The sequence below is a fragment of the Danio aesculapii genome, chromosome 6 (genome assembly GCF_903798145.1).
Source record: "Danio aesculapii chromosome 6, fDanAes4.1, whole genome shotgun sequence".
Taxonomy (NCBI): Eukaryota; Metazoa; Chordata; class Actinopteri; order Cypriniformes; family Danionidae; genus Danio; species Danio aesculapii.
Window position 1 is genome coordinate 8,871,699 of NC_079440.1, and position 19,787 is coordinate 8,891,485.

Genomic DNA, 19,787 nt, shown 5'->3' on the forward strand with positions numbered 1-19,787 from the left:
AGAGATCTTAAAGCCCTGTGCAGTTATTATCTAAACGGTGCTTCTGGCGTCGATAAGAGGATCAATTGATTTCATCACAGCGAATGCTCTGAAAGTACAATCCGAGCGCAGCCTCCCAGCTTGAGGAATGATGAAACGGATTGAGGTCGGCCAAGAAGCGGGAACGCAAAACCATCTGATTTCATGGTGTAATCACAGTTGAGAATATATCAATTTATTCTAGGCACAAAAGAAACATGGAAAGGTTGGTGAGCGGTTGCTGAAGATCTTCACTTGATATAAAGAGATGTTTAATCACTGTAAAAAATAGAAATACCACATAAAATTAGCTCTAAAAATACCCATACAATTTTCTGTTTATTTTTGTTGTGATTAGTTTTTTTAATTATTATTATGCTTTTATATTGCATTATTGACTTACTCTGAAAATGTATCGATATATACATTTTTGGAGAGCGCCAAATATGTCCCAGGAGATACGTTTTTTTTAAAGTTTTTGTTTTCGCGAATCCACTAGAGGCCACTGTGTATGCTTTTTGAGATCTCAAATTTCACTCGCAAGTGCCATTCGTGCCTGTTGTTCTTGCGTTAATCTACCAGAGGCTGCTGTGTACGCTTTTTCAGATCTCAAATTTCACTCGCTAGCGGCATTCACGCCTGTTGTTCTCGCATTAATCCACAAAAGGACACTGCTGACTGACTGACCAATCGACTGACCCACCCTCCTCCTTCCCTAAACCCAACCAATAGTGTTTTCAAAAGCACCAACTGAACAGCGCTCACCCACTTCCTTAAACCCAAACAACAGTTTTAAAAAGCAGAAAAAGAAACACCCTCGCCTGATTTTTACCACGTTTTCAGATTTTACCACATTCTCACCCTGTTATTTACTTGTTTATTTTATTTTTTCTCTTGTTTTTTCTTGTTGTTTTTGTTTTTTGGAACCGTTCTTCACCAGACTTGAACCCCGTCGTCTTGGTCAACTCCTCTCTACGTCTGAAGTCCACCAATGTACATTGCTAGCGACTGGACAAACAGGTAACAGCGGGAAAGCCGTCCATATGGAGGTAAGCAGTCAACTGGTAAGCACGAAAAGGAACGGCATCATACCACACCGTAGCGTTCTTTATAAAGACTAAATGCAGCCATACGTAGCTCTAAGTACATAATTGACAATCTCCAGAAATGTATATAGGGCTACATTTTGTGAAAGAGCCTATGTTGATTATGGAACCATGATCTTTTCTTTACAATTAGTGCAGTTTAAAAGTTTGAAATAGTGACCTTTATTGACATTTTTAATAGTTTAAAGTGATATATTATCTGGATTGATGAAATTATGGTACAAATTAAAGTCACTCAAAAATGACATTTGCTGTTAGATCAGTCTACGTATTTAAATTGAGCTAAAACAACACAATTCTTGAGTTTTTAGCGAGACAACTTCATTTCTTTATGTTCAACCCACTTAAATTTGTACAAAACTAATAGGTTAACTTAATTCCTTCATGTTGTCCCAACACAAATCATCTGTGTGAAACCCAGCACTTTCTTCTTCTTTTTTTTTTTTTACAACATTTACAGTTATTTTACACTTATACTTTTACACTTTATACTTTTTTGTTTTGTTTCTAGTCCAAATATCTAAAAATTCTTATATCAAGAAGCATTTTCTAGACAAGCAAAACATAATGTCTTGTTTTCAGAAATAATATGTCAATATTAAGTGAGTTTTTCCTTAAAACAGGCTAAATAATCTGCCAATGGAGCAATCAAAATAATCCACCTTTTGAAAGGTGTTTTTCCTTTTGAAATAAGATTATTTTTCTTACCCCATTGGCAAATTATTTAGCTTGTTTTAAGAAAAAACTCACTTCATTTTGCCATATTATTTCTTAAAACAAGACATTACGTTTTGCTTGCCTATAGAAAATGCTTCTTGATATAATAATTTTTAGGTATTTGGACAAGAAACAATCTCTAAAAAACTATAAAAGCATTTTTTTGCAGTGTAAACATGTTAATTCATTCAAACTACTAAAATGCCAATAAAAGTCACATTGCTAAATGCTAAGTTTTATCTTTTAACATCAAAAGTGAACAGGTTAGAGATCAAGGTCCCATAATGCAATTAACAACCGTAAATATATGTAAAACACAAGTGAATCACAAAATAAAACTCTTAATAAATGGATATTTTTGACAGAAATTAGCACATTTTTCAGATCAGAGGATTTCACTCATTTACTATCACCCTGAAATGGCTGAGGCTGCCTAATTTGCATAAACGCAAACCGAATTAGCAACCGGGGATCTGGATGTACCTGCAGACTGCTGACTAAAGCGTTCAGTAGAGAAACAAAGAAATCCCATGCATGCATACATAATGAAAATCCTTTAATATTTTGCACATAGATATATATATATATATTCATATAATTATCGTTATAATAATAATAGCTGTAAGTCAAAAATAATAGTCATTATATGCATATAAAACTAATCCATTAATTTACTATATGTACTATGCTGTACTTTTGTATATAAAACGACATGAAGAAACACCTCTTTATAGCTTATATATACACTGTTAACGATTTTTGTAACGATTTTTACAGTAATTATGAACTGTAATTTACTGTAGGAGAATTATGCGGTATGTTACTGAACTTTAAAGTTGCATTGTGAAAATTACTGTATATTTTGCAGTACAGATACAATACTGTAAAGACATATAGAGCAAGATAAATGGCACTGTAAATGTAAATACAGTATTCTTGCTGTAACTGATTTACAGTAAGTTACCGGCGAATGGCTGCCAGTAAGTTACTATAGATTTTACTGTAAGTAATTGTTAACAGTGTACAGGAGCTCAGAGGGAAGGAATAATAAAGCCAATAAACACACACACATACACACATACGTACACACATGGAATCAGTGCAAAACACTGGCGAGGTTATTCAGTCACCGACAACATGTACTGAGTCCGTTTTGCTTTCCGTTGATGAACCATACAAGTTACGTAAAAAACGATCCAGGATATGCAAAAACTAGCAAACGTGATAGCGACGCTCCTTCCAGAGATGCAAAAGATGGACGATTAAGATATTTCAAAGAGCTTTGGTCAAAAAAGAAACTGCATAAATAAAGATCAAGGGCAGGGAAGCACCTTCAGAGAAGCCGCAGCATCGCGTTTCATGTGTCCTATTGCTACTCAGAATGATACAGATATAGCGGGAGAGAGCGATGGCTGGAGTGTTTGATTACCCAAACGCAGTACTGTTAAACATCTGTAAACCACAGGAGATATTTGCTGAATGTGGGTGGGTCTGTTTCTGTGGTTTGTACTGGGAGGAAAACATCCCGCGTCTCGCTCTAGTCCTCGTTGAAATGACTGCAGCAGAGGGTCCACGATGCCAACTGGTGTTATGACCGCTGAAATGGGGATAGACGGGTCGGCCATCATGTGTACGGCGAGGGGATGAAGTATCTGCCCGGCGAGCCTCTCTGTGCAAGGGTTTGGTCACGAGGAGCCGTCAAAACTGTGGAGACAGAATGGTTAGAGGAAAGCGGTGAGAATATATAGCAATGCAAATGGTGACATTATAAAGATCTCATGCTATCAGAATTGGAATGCTGCATAAATTATGCTGGGTTAAATATGTATAGTAATACTATTGTAAATACTACAGTGCTTTTTGAACCATAAGTGTATTATATACAGTTGAAGTCAAAATGATTAGCCCTCCTGTTTATTTTTTTTTCTTTTTCAAATATTTCCCAAATTACACTTAACAGAGCAAGAAATTTTTCACAGTATTTCCTATAATATTTTTTCTTCTGGAGAAAGTCTTATTTGTTTTATTTCGGCTAGAATAAAAGCAGGTTTTATTTTTTATAAACCATTTTAAGGTCAAAATTTTTAGCCCCTTTAAGCGATTATTGTGTTTTAATTGTCCTCAGAACAAACCATCATCATAAAATGATTTGCCTAATTACCCTGACTTGCCTAATTAACCTAATTAAGCCTTTAAATGTCACTTTAAGCCGAATACTAGTATCTTGAAAAATATCTAGTCAAACATTATGTACTGTCATCATGGGAAAGATCAAATAAATCAGTTATTAGAAATGAGTAGGCCCACACGGAATCTGCCCGCGCAGAATTCCACAGATTTTTTGCCCATCATTGATTCTGTTTATTTACTTGTGTAAATGTGTGTAAATGTATATTTATTCAGTTTTTAAATTAATTACAGTAATGTTATTGACTAATATGAAAATATTCATATGATTTATTTACAATACAGTTTGTAAAGTAATATTTTCTGTCTTTTAGTACAGATATTATATGAGAGACTTGCTTTGTTTACCAAAAAAAAAGTGGATCTAACTGGATTTGCATTGTAAACAATAAATAAAAGTTAAAAGGTATTATTTTTTATTTCATATTTTAAGGTTTTAGTTATGATACTCCTAAAATAATTCCGCATAAATCCGCAGATTTTTAACACAATTCTGCGCAGAAATAGCAAAAAAATGTCTGCAGATTCCATCTGGCCCTAGAAATGAGTTATTAAAACTATTATGTTTAGAAATGTGTTCAAAAAAAGTCTTCTCTCTGTTAAACAGAAATTAGGGAAAAAAATATACAGGGGCGGCTAATAATTCTGACTTCAACTGTATATTCAACGCTATGTCAAGTCAATTCATAACTTTTAGATTTAGTGGCTAATTCTTATGAATTCGTACGATCTTATTCATACAATTTAGTGCGATTTGCTCATCCCCCAATGACGGTTGAGTTTAGGGGTGGGGTTTGGTGTCACGCCTCCTTTTTAAAATCATACATTTTTGTACGAATGCAGTATATGCGGAAGGACTTTTAATTTGTGAGTAACCTGGGTTAAGCGCTTGCAGTGAACTGTATGCCATTACAAAATCGGCGCGTTAAAGGTCTGTTTTCTTTAAAAGTCAGCGATCTCCACTGGCTGAGTGATATCAGATATAAAGTGGCTCTCAGCTTGTAGAAGAAGCACTGCATTAAATTATATTTTTCCCCTCCATGTTTTTAAAATATGAACATTTATTTTACTGCAGTATATTCAATGTAGCTTCTGTGTTAGCCTGTCGATCCTGAAGGGCACATGCAAGTAAACGGCTTTTCGTCTCGTTTTACGCTTGAGCAACTATATGAATGCCAACGTTTATTTAACTGATTGTATTTTAATTACATTACAACATCGATGCTGTAAAAGGAACCGTATAAAATAAAAAAAGGCACGTTGACCGTTCACCGGAAGTTTATTAGTATGGGAAGAAACACTAGCTCCGCATATACCACCTATTAGCCACTAAACTGACAAAATGTAAAATACCTACGTTTCCTCGTGAGATCAGGCTGGTATATTATTATATTTCAACGCAATCTCACTACAATTCGTAACTTTTTTGATTTAGTTGCTAATTCATATTAATTTGTCCAATCTCGATCATGCATTTTAGTACGATTTGTTCATCTGCCAATGAGGGACCGGGTTATAGTGGGGTTTGGGGACACGCCTCCTTTTAAAATTTGTTTTCATGCACAAATATACGAATTAGCCACTATTCTGACAATACGTAAAATTGTTACTTTCATTGTGAGATTAGGTTGAATATTCACCACACTTTTTAATTATTACTGCTACATAATACACTCAAAAATGACACTTGCTGTGTGTTCAAATTACTTATTTACTTTAAGCTGAAACAACACAATTCCTAAGGATTTTGGAGCGGACAAATTTCATTGTTTTATGTTCAATCCACTTAAATTGGTAAAAACGAATAAGTTAACTTAATTCCTTTATTTTGTCTCAAAACAAATCGATTGTGTGGACACCCAGCATTTTATACAGTGTGTATAGTGAAATGATATACAAAATATTGTAGTATACTTTAGGTTTTACCTCTATACACTGTGGTATTTTCTAGTATAATAAACCCTATAGATAACTATAGTATTGGGTAAATTGTTTATATTATATATTTGTTGTTTTCCCAACCAAGGGTTGCACCTGGAAGGGCATCCACTGTGTAAAACATATGCTGGAATAGTTGGCGGTTCATTCCGCTGTGGTGATCCCTGATAAATAAAGGACTAAGCCGAAGGAAAATGAATGAATGAATATGTGTTAGCTTTTTGTAAGTGGTTTAATGTTTTACAATAGAATATATAATATTAATAATATTTGTAAAGGAAATATTGGCCCTATATATGTGCCGTTTGCATATACTTTAAGTAATATGGAAAACGAGTGCATGTTTTTACCAAAGCAAGCCTAATATTGGATTAAAAAAAATGCGTGTGCATGTAAAACGATGTAATTTGCACCAAAAAATTATAGGGATTTTCCTAAGTTGTTACTCCACCCTGTTTAAAGTGTCATTATGGACGTTTTACATGGTACAAACGATGGATCTGCGACAAAGAAACTACGGTTTTGGGAAACACTCGTCACTACATTGTTCTTTTCCCAAACGATGCATCATACTATGATAGTCACAAGTTACGTTGTTGTTTAGGAAACGCACCCCTGATTTCAATAGCCCTCCGTAAATGTGCAACACAATCTCACGGCAATTCGTAACTTTTAGATTTAGTGGCTAATTCGTATGAATTCGTACGATCTAATTCATACAATTTAGTACGATTTGCTCATCCGCCAATGGCGGTTGGGTTTAGGGGTGGGGTCAGGTGCCACGCCTCCTTTTTAAAATCGTACAATTTCATACGACTGAACTCGTATGAATTCGTACGAATTAGCCACTAAACTGTCAAAACGTAAAATATTTTTCGTTTTCCCGTGAGATCAGGCTGAAATGTGTCATCATTCACTAACCTCTGTTTTGTTCCAACCCTGTATTATTTTCTTTCTGTGAAGCAAAACAAAAAAAAGAGATCTTCAGGAAAGCTTTAGTAATTGGTTAAAGTAACATATATGGCGATTTGTACTGTCAAGCTCCAAAATACACAAAAGGGCACCATAAATGTAGCCAGTATGACTTGTGCTCTGTATTTCAAGTCTTTTTAAATAATATACGTTCACCTCAGCCATGCATTTTTGACTTTGACTTTGAATACAAGCCTATGACTTGAGAATTTCAAAAAAGGAGGAGATTTGGGAGCTTGACGGTATTTTTATCTTCGATTTTATTGTTTTACAAGGGGAAGAACATAATACAGGGACCTGAAGATGAAGGTGAGTAAATGATGACAACATTCTGCACAAAATGACAACTATTGCTTTGATCACAATAGGATTACACACATCATCATTTATATATAGATGATGGTGCCTTTACCACAAACAACAAGGAATTGGAGGGAAGGGGAAAAAATCAGCATTCAAATCTGGACATGGTGAGTAATCTCTATGGATAAACGTCCACCTTTAGGCTATTAAATATTAACAAAGCCATTTTATGCCCCTGCCAGGCAGCTTTACGAGATCACACATGGACAGGGTCACCTCTGCCGATGTATTCATACACATATGGATGCATACAGTACATGCATGGAGTGTGGTGACAGTGGGTTCTGTTTTGAACTACAGTAAGCTGTAAGCTCGCTATACTGTATATGTACTGTCTGCATTGGCAACTCCATTCTATGAGAGCTTTAAACCTGAAATGAAAACTCAAAAGGCAACACAAGCTCATCGGAAATAAGTGTCAGCCTACATTTTTGAGAAACTGCCAAAACTAATGATTTTACAGGATTTTTTAAATAAATCAGTTATTAGAAATGAGGTATTAAAACTATTGTTTAGAAATGTGTTGAAAAAAAGTCTTCTCTCTGTTAAACAGAAATTGGGGAAAAAATAAGCAGGGGAGCTAATAATTCAGGGGGGGGGGGGTGGTTGGGGGGGACTAATAATTGTAACTTCAACTGTATATACTACAATACAACATAGCTGTGTTTATAATTTCATAATCTATTTTGCATCTTAGGGCTCCGGTTTCAGTTTAATGAAGCACAGTTTCCCAAAAGAGATGCAATATAGGCAATTAAAGTAATGTAAAATCAAGGTAAATCTATGTGGCCGCAGTGTACTTTCTCCTACATTTGCTTTCGAAAACACTATTGGTTGGGTTTAGGGTTTACGAGAAGGAGGTATATCCGAAACGTACAGCAAAATGTACCCCAAGTAACGTATTTGAGATTCTTTAAAATGTAAACAGCACACTGTAGTGGATGTCATCTGAAACAGGCAACAAAACGTACTCAGAGGAATTTTACATTTCACAAAAATTTAAGCTAAGGCACACATACTGAGTTACATTTTAATATAACTTTCTACAGTAAGCTGTAAGCTCACTATACTGTATATGTATCTGTATTGGCAACTCCATTCTATGAGAGCTTTAAACCTGAAATGAAAACTCAAAAAGCAACACAAGCTCATTGGAAATATGTGCGTCAGCCTACATTTTTGTGAAACTGCCAAAACTGATAATATTTACAGGGACATATTATCGAAAAAAAATTATATTTTCACAACACCAATATATTTGCTTCAATACAACATAGCTGTGTTTGTAATTTCATTATTTATTTTGCAACTTAGGACTCCCCAAAAAGTTTGGTTTTCCCAAAAAAGATGCAATATAGGCCATTAAAGTAATGTAAAATCAAGGTAAATCTATGTGGCCGCTTTTCTCATACATTAGCTTTAGAAAACACTATTGGTTGGGTTTAGGAAAGGGTTTAGGGTTTATGAGATGACGTATATCTGTAACATCCTACAAAACGTAACCCAAGTAATGCATTTCGGATTTGCAGAAATATAAACAGTGCCCTCTAGTGGATTTGTCATCTGAAATGTGCAACAAAACGTACTCGGAATAACATATTTTACGTTTCACAAAATATATATTTTGAGTAACATTATAATATTACTTTCTACAGTAGGTGTAAGCTCACTATACTGTATATGTACTGTCTGCATTGGCAGCTCCATTATATGAGAGCTTTAAACCTGAAATCAAAACTCAAAGCTCATTGGAAATATGTGCGTCGGCCTACATTTTTGTTTAACATATTTGAATGTTTGCAGTTTCTGCACTGAGAAACATGATTTATTGGATTTAAAAACAATTTAAGGTAACTGTTTGCAAACTGTTTTGGGATGAATTTAACCAAACCATTTACGTTTAGTATTGTTCAACTTAATTAGTTCGTATATCATTTTTTGGGTTTATAATAACCAAAATCTTTTGTTGCTTTTCTCACTAATGATATTTACAGGGACGTTATTTTTTTTGATTGTATATTTTTTATTTGTTTTTCAAAAGTTAACAATACAGAACATCAAAACTAAACAACAAACAAACTAAAGTAAAACACACATAATGTATAAAATAAATAAATAAGTAAATTAAAAACAAATAAATAAAAAGGGAGGAGATACAGTATAAACCAGTGAAAAAAACTATTTTGTCAAATCAAATCATGTGGTACTGTTTTAATATAATTCAAAAATGGACTCCAAATCTTTTTAAATAATTCACCCTTTCCTCTCAAAGAGTATGTGATCTTCTCTAATGGTATACAGTTGCAGACTTCTGAGATCCACAGTCCAATCGGTACATCACTGTCTGTTTTCCATTTCAAAGCAATGCATTTTTTAGCTATTGTCAGCAACATTTCAGTAAGTTTAATAGCATAATTATGCTGGAGATTAGAATTTGTATAATTGCCCAATAAACATATCTCTGGATCCAATGGAAAATCAATTCTATGAATCTGTGATATGATATTGCACACTTGTACCCACAACACTTTCACTTTAGGGCACAGCCATGTAGAATGCAAAAATGTACCTTCTTCTATACCACATCTGAAGCAGAGGGGAGAAATACTGTTTTTAAATTTGTGTAATCTGGATGGAGTATAATAAAGCTGGTGTAAGAAATAAAACTGGATTAGTCTAAATCTGGAGTTCAAAGTTGAGGTAACCCCATCTCTACATAGCTGACTCCACAGGTCATTTTCTAGTGTTATTCCCAAATCCTGTTCCCATCTAGTTTTGGACTTATCAGAGTCAGTCAAAGAATGTCTTAGCATCAAAGCATCATATGTTCTTGAAATTACAGGGACGTTATTGATCAATAAATTATTATTTTTGTGCTGTTCCTTTCACAACAGCAAATATATACCACAAAACAAGATAACAGTGTCTATTATTTCATAATCTAATTTGTTTTCCTCACTAATCTATCTCCATATGGGCAACTTTTCTGGTGTAGTCAGTTTGCTCATCGCACACTTTGTAGTACGATGTTGTACTTGTCATACAGACAACCCAGGCTCATTCTAAAAACGTACCACTATATACATTTCTGGAGAGCTCCAAATATGTCTCAGGAGCTACGTTTTTTTGCACTTTTTGTTTTCGCGAATCCACCAAAGGCTGCTGTGTATGCTTTTTCAGATCTCAAAGTTCTCTCGCGAGTGCCATTCGCGCCTGCTGTTCTCATTAAAATTCACCAGAGGCCACTGTTGACTGACTGACCGACTGACTGAGTGATCAACTGACCCACCCTCTTCCTTTCCTAAACCCAACCAATAGTGTTTTCAAAAGCATAGATTGACCCACTCACCCCCTTCCCTAAACCTAACCGACAGTTTTAAAAAGCAAGAAAAAGAAAAGTCCTCGCCTGATTTTTAAACCATTTTCAGATTTTACCACATTCTCACCCTGTTATTTACTTGATTATTTTATTTTTTGGCCTTTTCCGCTTCCTGGAACGGTTCTTCACCGGACTAGAACCCCGTAATCGCGGTCAACTCCGCTTTGCGGCTAAAGTCCACCGACATTCGTGGCGAGCCACTGGGCGAACTGGTAACAGTGGTAAAGCCTTCTATATAAAGGTAAGCAGTCAGCTGGTATCCCAAAAAGAAACAGAAGCCATCGACGGCGTCATACCTCCCCGTAGCATTAGGTTTAAAGACGAAATGCAGCCATACGTAGCTCTGAGCATTTTTCATATCTCTGTCTTCATTTCTTTTGATACTTTGAAACTTTTCTATTCACTATCAACATTTCAGCATTTAGTGGAAATCCGACTGAGCTCCTTGCATCAGTAAAGGATTATGTATGCGATGCAGCCTTGGACTTTGGTCAAAATAAGGTTTTTTATAAGGCAGCATAATATAGCAGCCTACTGTTCTGGAATGGCCTTGGCATCAGGAGCACACCAGTGACGCCTAAAAATGCTGTCTACAAAGGCAGCTCACTAGGGTTTGGAACAGAGCCAAAGACACTCACCTGTCCCAGAGCTTCACGTTCCTGCAGTTGTTGCTGCAACATCCTGCTGATATCAAAGCTGCGAAGATTAAAAAAAAGAGTTTCGTAAGTTCTATTGCACAACAGTCATGTCTGGATGTACAAGGCCAAATTTTTCCTCATGGAATTATATTTAAAATGTCAGCAAGTACATTTTTGACTGTATGAAATCCATTTAGAAGTTCTTAAACAATGTTTTTTGTTTGTTTGTTTGTTTTAGATGCAACACTGCATTTATTTATGAGCTTTTTTGATACATTAAAAATATATTGATTTTGGCCCAATCCCAATTCTATTTTTGTACCCCTACCCCTACCCTTGTCCCTTGAAACAGAATGTGAAGGGAAAGGGCTTCAAAATTTACCCCTAAGAAATGGGACAGCACTATAGCACCTGCACACGTCATCAGAAGTCATTGTGATCTCTTGCTTCATAGGAGATCAGATGATCGTGACTGCTGTAGTTATTCCAGTTGCATTACTTTTTGGTATTCATCTTCAGGAAATTACTAATGTGGTAAGAAGCTCGTAACTGTACTTTGCATTTACACAGTGGCATAGCGCATAATGCAGGGGCCCCCCTGCACGGACTACTGACGGGGGCCCCTGTCAGAAATAATGCTCAGTATTGGGGGGGGGGATTATAGATTGCGAAATTTAATGGTTTTTATTTTAGCGTATTAAAAAAAACACACACAAACAGTGTTATGAATGTATTAAAACATATGTTTGTTTATTGTAAAAATTTGTAATAATGACAACAAAAAATTATTTGTCAATTTCCTGACTTCCGTGTGCAGCCATGCTGCCTTTATAGCTGGTGTATTCTGGTAAAATTTCATACTCCTTGGTTTCGAGTGTGCTCCAGAAAAATCTCCATCTAGCCCTTTCCCTTAGCCCTTCCCCTTAGGAAGCTTGAAGGCATAGGGCTAAGGGCAAGGGCTAGATAGCCCTTGAAACAGAGATTTTTCTGGAGCACACTAGAAACCAAGGAGTAGGCCAAGGAGGGTAGAATTGGGATTAGGCCTTTACCTTTATAATCAACATTCTGTTTAATTATTTTATGTTATTCCAGCAATTTTAGTCCAGCTGCATCATTTGCAGTGTTTCATGGGATGAAACTTTCATATAACTTTTAAATATTTCATAAGCTTACTTTTGTGTGCTGTGATCTGTGATACATCTGGGATGTTGTTGAGGGCATTGTGGCTGTATTTTTAGAAGAAATGGCCATAAAGGAATTTGTTTTACAGATGGAAATATTTTCTTGTTTTACTTTCATTGACATGTTAATAATAAAATGTGTCATTTTAAAAAATGTACCCAGCAGGCACACAACGTCATCAGACGTTAATATTAGGTTAGATTTAGGTCGTGAAGTCAGGTGACCAAAATTCAATGTCTAGCCAGCGTCTAAGGACAACATTATTTTGACGCCCAAAAATGACTTTGTGTTGGAAATCCAACAACAATGTTGTACAACATTAACGGCAAATGCTGACATTTATTCGTCAGGTATGGCAATCAAAATCCAATGTCTGATAGACATCATAGTGGTAACATGAACACATTGTCAAGCTTTAACATTATTAGATTTTTGTTTTTTTTATATATTTGATTTTTAGTTGATTTTAGGTTGGACGTTGGTTCTGACGTCAACTAAATTTTCATTTCCAAACAAAATGCAATGTTTCCACGACATTAGAGCTGCCAGATTAATCGAAAAAAGATCGCAATCTCGATTCGACCCTACACACGATCTTAATCCAGCTTTTCTACGATTCAGCCAACTATATTTTCAAGGTCAGGAGAGAAGCGTAAAGGTGGACGCACGAGTCTTCACAGCAACATGGACAGCAATGAGCAACATGGACACCTCCAAATGATGTTAAAAGTGTCACATACTGTATTTATAAGGTATAATTCACCCAAAAATGGCATTTCTGTCGTAATGTAATGATGTAGCTGTGGCCACAAAATGACCCGTGAGCTGACGCACGTTTGTTTACTACCGATAGGACACGCGCGTACCTGCCATTGATGTCTGCTATAGTGAACAGAACCGGCATAGACTGTGAATAACAGCTAATAAAGTTGTAAATAATGTTCAGTTTGTTGCATGATTTGCATGTGTGGTTTTTTCATGTGTGACAGCATGTGTGGTTTTTTCATGTGTGACAGCAGCCATGAGCGCACTCGGCAGTGAAAGTGAATAGGCCCGCACATCATTTAAATTATCAGATCGCATTTTAGAGCTATGATTATGACAAGCACTTCATTTTTTTCTTTCATAGTGAAAACAAAGTGTTGTGCATGAGAATAAATGTTTACTGGGTCAGTATAACTACTCTAGCCTAAATAATGTTGAATATAATGCAGGAGGGAATCTGATAATCACATATGTTTGTCAAGCATGTCAAGCATATATCTCAAACATAATAATTCATCTTCAGAATTATGAACAATAATTAACAAACGGGACATATTTAGGGCTCTATTTTGACGATCCATGCTCAAAGTGCAAAGCGCAGGGCGCAAACGCATTAAGGGCGTGCCAGAATCCACTTTTGCTAATATAAGGACGAAAAAATCTGCTTTGCGCTGTGGCACATTGTCTAAAAGGGTTGAGCTTATTCTCTTAATGAGTTATACTGTAGGTGTGTTTTGAGAACAAACCAATCATCAGTTGCGTCGCGTCGCGTCGTAGTGCATTTTCTATTTACATGACTGACTTTGTAAGTGTAAAAACACTTCACTAGAGAGAAAACAGTTAAACAGAGCATCTACATCGCGAGAATGAGAGATGAGCCTCCTCATTGTTTACTTTCACTTTCACTCTCATGGATAGGGAAACTTCTTGTACGCACAGACATCCATTAGCCTATACATAATTAATTTCGTTTGTTAAGCTCAAATATTTGTTTCAAAACTATTTCTAAATTCAGTTCTAATTTCCAGCAAACGAATAAATGAACAATAATAACGAAGTGTGGTCAAACAACTGAGTTATATCCAAATACACATGCTATACCTCATATGGTCTAAAACCTAACAGGTGGGCAAATCTAAGCTTGTTTTTAATAAAACAAATATAAATATGCATATAATGAATAATACTGCTAATAATAATAACATTATACAAAAGCAAATTGTTATAAATAAACTGAAAAAGCCTCCCGAGATGAGGGCATGAAAGTATGGTTTTTATATTTATGTAGGCCAGAAAATAATGTTCTGGAATATTTTAATCCTTTATATTTATATCCTATATATATCCTTTTTATATCCTATATATCCTTAATATTTTAATTCTTTTTCATATGTAAAGATATTTGCTATTGCTGTACATCCTGTCTGTATCTGTATTAAGCAATGTGTAAGCGAGGCACATAACTAACGCGCTCTGCGCTGGACAATAGACCAACTTTGAACTGGTCTATAGAACAGTCTATTAAAGTTTCTCAAAATAGCAATGCACTAGCAATGCGCCTCCTTTTTTAGATCAGAACGCCTATGGGTGCACATATGAGCACAAATGCATTTGCTATTTAAACAGCGTGGCTCAAAACGACTCTTGCACCAAGCTGAAACTAGCAAACAACAATTGCGTTTCGCCTTGCGCCACATTGTGCCGGGTGTATGATAGGGCCCTTAAAGTCTGTTCAAGTCCATCGTTCAAAGTCTATACAAAATCTAGCATTTTAACCAACAGTAGACCTACACATAGGCCTAATTTTATTGTTGTTTTACCATATGTTTTAGAAATAACAATAATTATAGCCTATCATATTAACCTTTATTTTACATATACAGAATCGTGAGAAAATCGTGATCTTGGTTTTAGTTTTAAAAAATCTTGACTCTTATTTTAGCCAGAATCGTGCAGCTCTACACGACATCAATCTGACGTCATGTTGACGTCCTGTGCCTGCTGGGTAATAGCATTTTCAGTTAGTAGTCATGTGAAAAATTACCCCACACATATAATTAAAAATAAGGTATTTCGTTTTGATTATGGAAATCTGTTGTTGTTTTTATTTTTTTTTTAAAAACGAAAGATTACAAACTTGCTTACAAAAAAATGAATGGGGAAATACTCCCAGAATCAAAGCCAATAAAAAAGTAGGTGATACGTTTTTATTATAATTTTTTTAATTAAATTGCATTATTAATAAAAATATATATATTTGAATTAGTATCAGACTTTTTGAATTCACATATTTAAAAACAATTATATAATTTTATCAGATTCTTTGTTGTTTCTTTTTTATGTTTTATTGAATACTAAATATCTAAAGGAAAACAATTCAGAATATTTTCCCAAAACATGCAAGTAGCTGATTGCTGTTGTGCTAATGATGATTTATAACAGCTTATAGTCTTAACATTGCATTGTTGTGTAAACCCTCCATTAAAACAATCCTCAATCGCAGCAGACCCTGAATGTAAAGCATTAGTATACGTCTCTGGTCAACAGTGGTGTTGGTAAACTGTGATGTGGTTTGTGCACATTACAGAGAAGCCTGAGACTGAGGGTGGTCTGTAGGAAATAAGAGGCTGCTGACATTATTTGCTGCCCTCACAGTGCGTGAGCAGTTATTTTCTCTTTTTAAGGTTTACTGGCACACTGGAGACCACAGGCAAACCCTTCTGTTTACCTGCTTTATAGAGCCTGGCGACAACATTCTCTCCTGCATGCCAGCCCAGACTAATCCAACTGTGAATCTGTCTGCTTTTCCCATATGCCACCCCATCAAGCGAACACGCGCACACACACACACACACACACAAACACACACACATAGTGACAGGCCTCTGGGCTGAGAAAGCTCCCGCTGTGGAGACTGGAAATATGAAAGAGTAACAGTAAACAGTCTGATAATATTCACCAGCAGCAATATCTAGAAGGTAGTGCAAGGGTATATGAGGGTTTTATGGCGAAAAAGATTTATGGCCCGTTTCCACTGAGTGGTATGGTACGGTTCGGTTTGGTACGCTTTTATGGCCGTTTCCACTGTCAAAAAGCGTACCGAACCGTACCGTACCACTTTTTCGGCACCCTTTCGAAAGGGTACCAAACACGAGAAAGGGTACCAAAAGGAGGCGCCACACGCGCAGCTGAACGCTATTGGTTTACAGAGATACGTCATTCGCTTACGCATCAAGCCAAAATGAAAACAAAAAACCCGCCATGTTTGAAATACATAGCGAGAGATTAAAGCGGAATTATAAATACATATAATAACAAGCCATGGTCAATCTGGGCTGTACATCGTTATGGGTCAATGATGCCAAAATTCAGCACAAATTCATCAATTTCCCCTTTCTGGCTGTTCTTTCTATGAATGAATGATGTTAAAGCACTGTCCATGTGTGTTTCCTCGTCGTTTAGTAACGCTATATTTCATTGAACAACAATTAATCTATCAGGCTTTTTGGCTAAAAAAGGGAAGTCACGGTTTAATTTGTTATTATTAGATTATTTTTAAATGTCACCTAAATGAACTAAGCTGTTAAATGGTCAGCGTATGAGGCAGCTAGGCTAACCTAGCTTAAATTTTGATTAAATTATTTTCTAATCGGTTACATATTAAGTCGTGAATATACCCCTGTAATGCATACCAAAGTCCTATTTTGTCTGGCTTTCTCGGATATCTCACCTGTTTGCCAAAATTGACTAATATCCCTGAGAATGTCTGACACCGACAGATACATATTGTAATAGACGTGCCAGGCATGAAAACTTCACAGGCGTAGCAACAGTAACTAAGGAGGGCGGGGCTTAGCGAATGGTCAATAGCTATGTGTTCACACACCTATTTTTATGCCATATTTATGCCTATTTTAGACAATTTTTAGGTTAATATTATTAGCCCCTTATTCTGACTTCAATTGTATATATGAGCAATATCACACAAGCAGCAGTGTGATATGGCTTTACATCGGCACTAGTGGAAAGCGTGCGTTAGTGTCTCACTAGTGCATATATATATATATATATATATATATATATATATATATATATATATATATATATATATATATATATATATACAAAATATATATATATATATATATACAAAATATATATATATATATATATATATATATATATATATAGCCATATCGCACTGCTATGAGTGTGCTATTGTTTTTATACAACAGTTCGATTGCATAATCATGTATATAAATAAGAAAATCAAACATGGAGAGTCTCAAAAACCCTTTTGTATGTTTACATCTGCAGCTGACGTCAGGACAGCAGAAACCGTTGCCACTTCACAAACATCACTTTAGAGCTAGTATTTGAATGATTCTCTTGAGTGATATCTAAAGAGAAGAGTAAACAGGTGATTTGCTGATATTTTAAGATTATAAGGCTGAACGGCATGAAATGCCATCAGTCTAGAGACATTTCCCAGTATTTCTCTGTTACAATCGGGATATCACAATAATTAACCCCGAAAAAGCCAAAGCAACACAATCACTACCAGACTACTGTTGTGTTTGTGATAAGGAAAAACACTAAACACATGCGGGCATTTCTTCTTTCTTTCTGTTTACTGAACTAGTCTGCAGTAATGACAACAGGAGACTCATTAGACAAAAATAGATGGCCAACAAAAAAGGAACAGCGTTATACAAAGGGTGGCCAACACAAAATACATACAGTTGAAGTCTGAATTATTAGCCCCCCTGTTTATTTTTTTCCCCAATTTCTGTTTAACGGATAGAAGATTTTTTCAACACATTTCTAAATTTAATAGTTTTAATAACTCATTTCTAATAACTGATTTATTTTATCTTTGTCATGATGACAGTAAATAATATTTTACTGGATATTTTTCAAGACACTTCTATACAGCTTAAAGTGACATTTAAAGGCTTAATTAGGTTTACTAGACAGGATAGGATAATTAGGCAAGTCCTTGTATTACGATGGTTTGTTCTGCAGACTATCGAAAAAATATAGCTTAAAAGGGCTAATAATTTTGACCTTAAAATGGCTTTTAAAAAATTAAAAACGGCTTTTATTCAAGCCAAAATAAAGCAAATAAGACTTTCTCCAGAAGAAAAAATATTATCAGACATGCTGTGAAAATTTCCTTACTCTGCTAAACATCCTTTGGGAAATATTTAAAAAAGAAAAAAAATTCAAAGGGGGCTAATAATTCTGACTTCACCTGTACATTCCTGATATGTGAGTTCCATCTTACTACACTACAACATACAAAAGAGTGATATCGACTTAGAATGTCACTTAACAGTTTAATAATGATTTGATCGGCTGTAGTTTGTAGTTTTATGAAAGCTTTTCTCCTCTAAGGGCTTATTATGTAGTCTCTGTCACCATCTTGTGAATGGACAACGTCAACTGTCTTTACTCTGCTCAGTAGGACAGACCGATGGATGCCGACGCGCTGTCTCTCAGAAATTATAAATATTTTAAAATAGGCACTATTCTTATAAATAAACTGCATAGTTGTAATCTAAACAACTACATTCTCTCCTAAAAAAAGCCTTTAAAAAGTACATTATGTTGTCCAACAGCTGCAATATCTGTCAAACTTTAGTCCTCTGCTTGCCACTTGTGTGGGCAAAGTAATACTCAAAAGTGAAGAGGCTGTACGAGTTCTGATATTGCAGAATATTGCGCGGCTATCATCCAATCAGATTTAAGAACCAGACAGAACTGTTGTATAAAATATATATGATTTGTTTTATGCAGAGAAAATTGTTTAATATATACATTTTAGAATTGAATTGCAATGTAAACTGAAGATTGGTTCTCCCACTGCTCTATAGTGAGTTCAAACTGACATGCAACTTCAACCAACCCGCCCTCTCATTGGCAGGCTAATCGGATGTTAGCCAGCTTTCCAGCACTCGGACTGTTCAAAGTCATTCGATATGCATTCAGATAGACTGACGGCACATCCATTCTGTCTGAGCCGGCCTCCATTAAGCCGGCATCAATAGCGTTCCATGTTTCATTCAGCGCTTCTTCTCTTTTTTTCATCTCGTTATCATATTTGCTTCAGGCGTGCATGCGCAGTCGGCCATTAAAGATTCATGCCAGTCTGTGGACTTCTAAGAAACACTTTAGGAGGCTTCAGCCGACGTCCTGCCTAGTTTATCTGCCAACATTCGCAAGAATAAAGCGTGAAACTGCGCAGAAACAACCACAGGCTGAACTAAAAACCAATGTCCAAGAGAGAGAGAGAGAAAGGGAAACAGGCCCAGTGCTCTGATCAAACAGCAGATAATAAGAACGACAAAGAGCTTTAGGAATCTGCTCCACAAATGCTCAAAGGATGAGCACGGATAAGCATCCAATCAATATTTGGCGATAAAACAAATCAAAAAAGCAAGGATTTCCTGTATCACGCAATCGAGATTGGAGATTTTGTTACACAGGAGTATACGATGCATCTCACAAAGAGGCTCTGCG

At 35.7% G+C, this 19,787-nt stretch overlaps 1 protein-coding gene across 2 annotated transcripts in view; it reads right to left on the bottom strand.

Annotated features, from left to right (window-relative positions):
- Positions 1 to 2,466: 2,466 nt before the first annotated feature.
- ccdc85al (coiled-coil domain containing 85A, like) overlaps positions 2,467 to 19,787 on the bottom strand; it is a 49,621-nt gene continuing 32,300 nt past the window's right edge. Inside the window, exons 3-5 of one of the 2 annotated variants that reach the window (XM_056459437.1) lie at positions 11,319 to 11,376; positions 6,888 to 6,921; positions 2,467 to 3,545 (exon numbers count right to left, since the gene is read on the bottom strand). In XM_056459437.1, coding sequence (XP_056315412.1) covers positions 3,540 to 3,545; positions 6,888 to 6,921; positions 11,319 to 11,376 — 98 coding nt within the window. In that variant the 3' untranslated portion in view covers positions 2,467 to 3,539. The remainder of the gene's footprint in view (positions 3,546 to 6,887; positions 6,922 to 11,318; positions 11,377 to 19,787) is intronic. The other variant, XM_056459438.1, reaches the window with a different exon arrangement.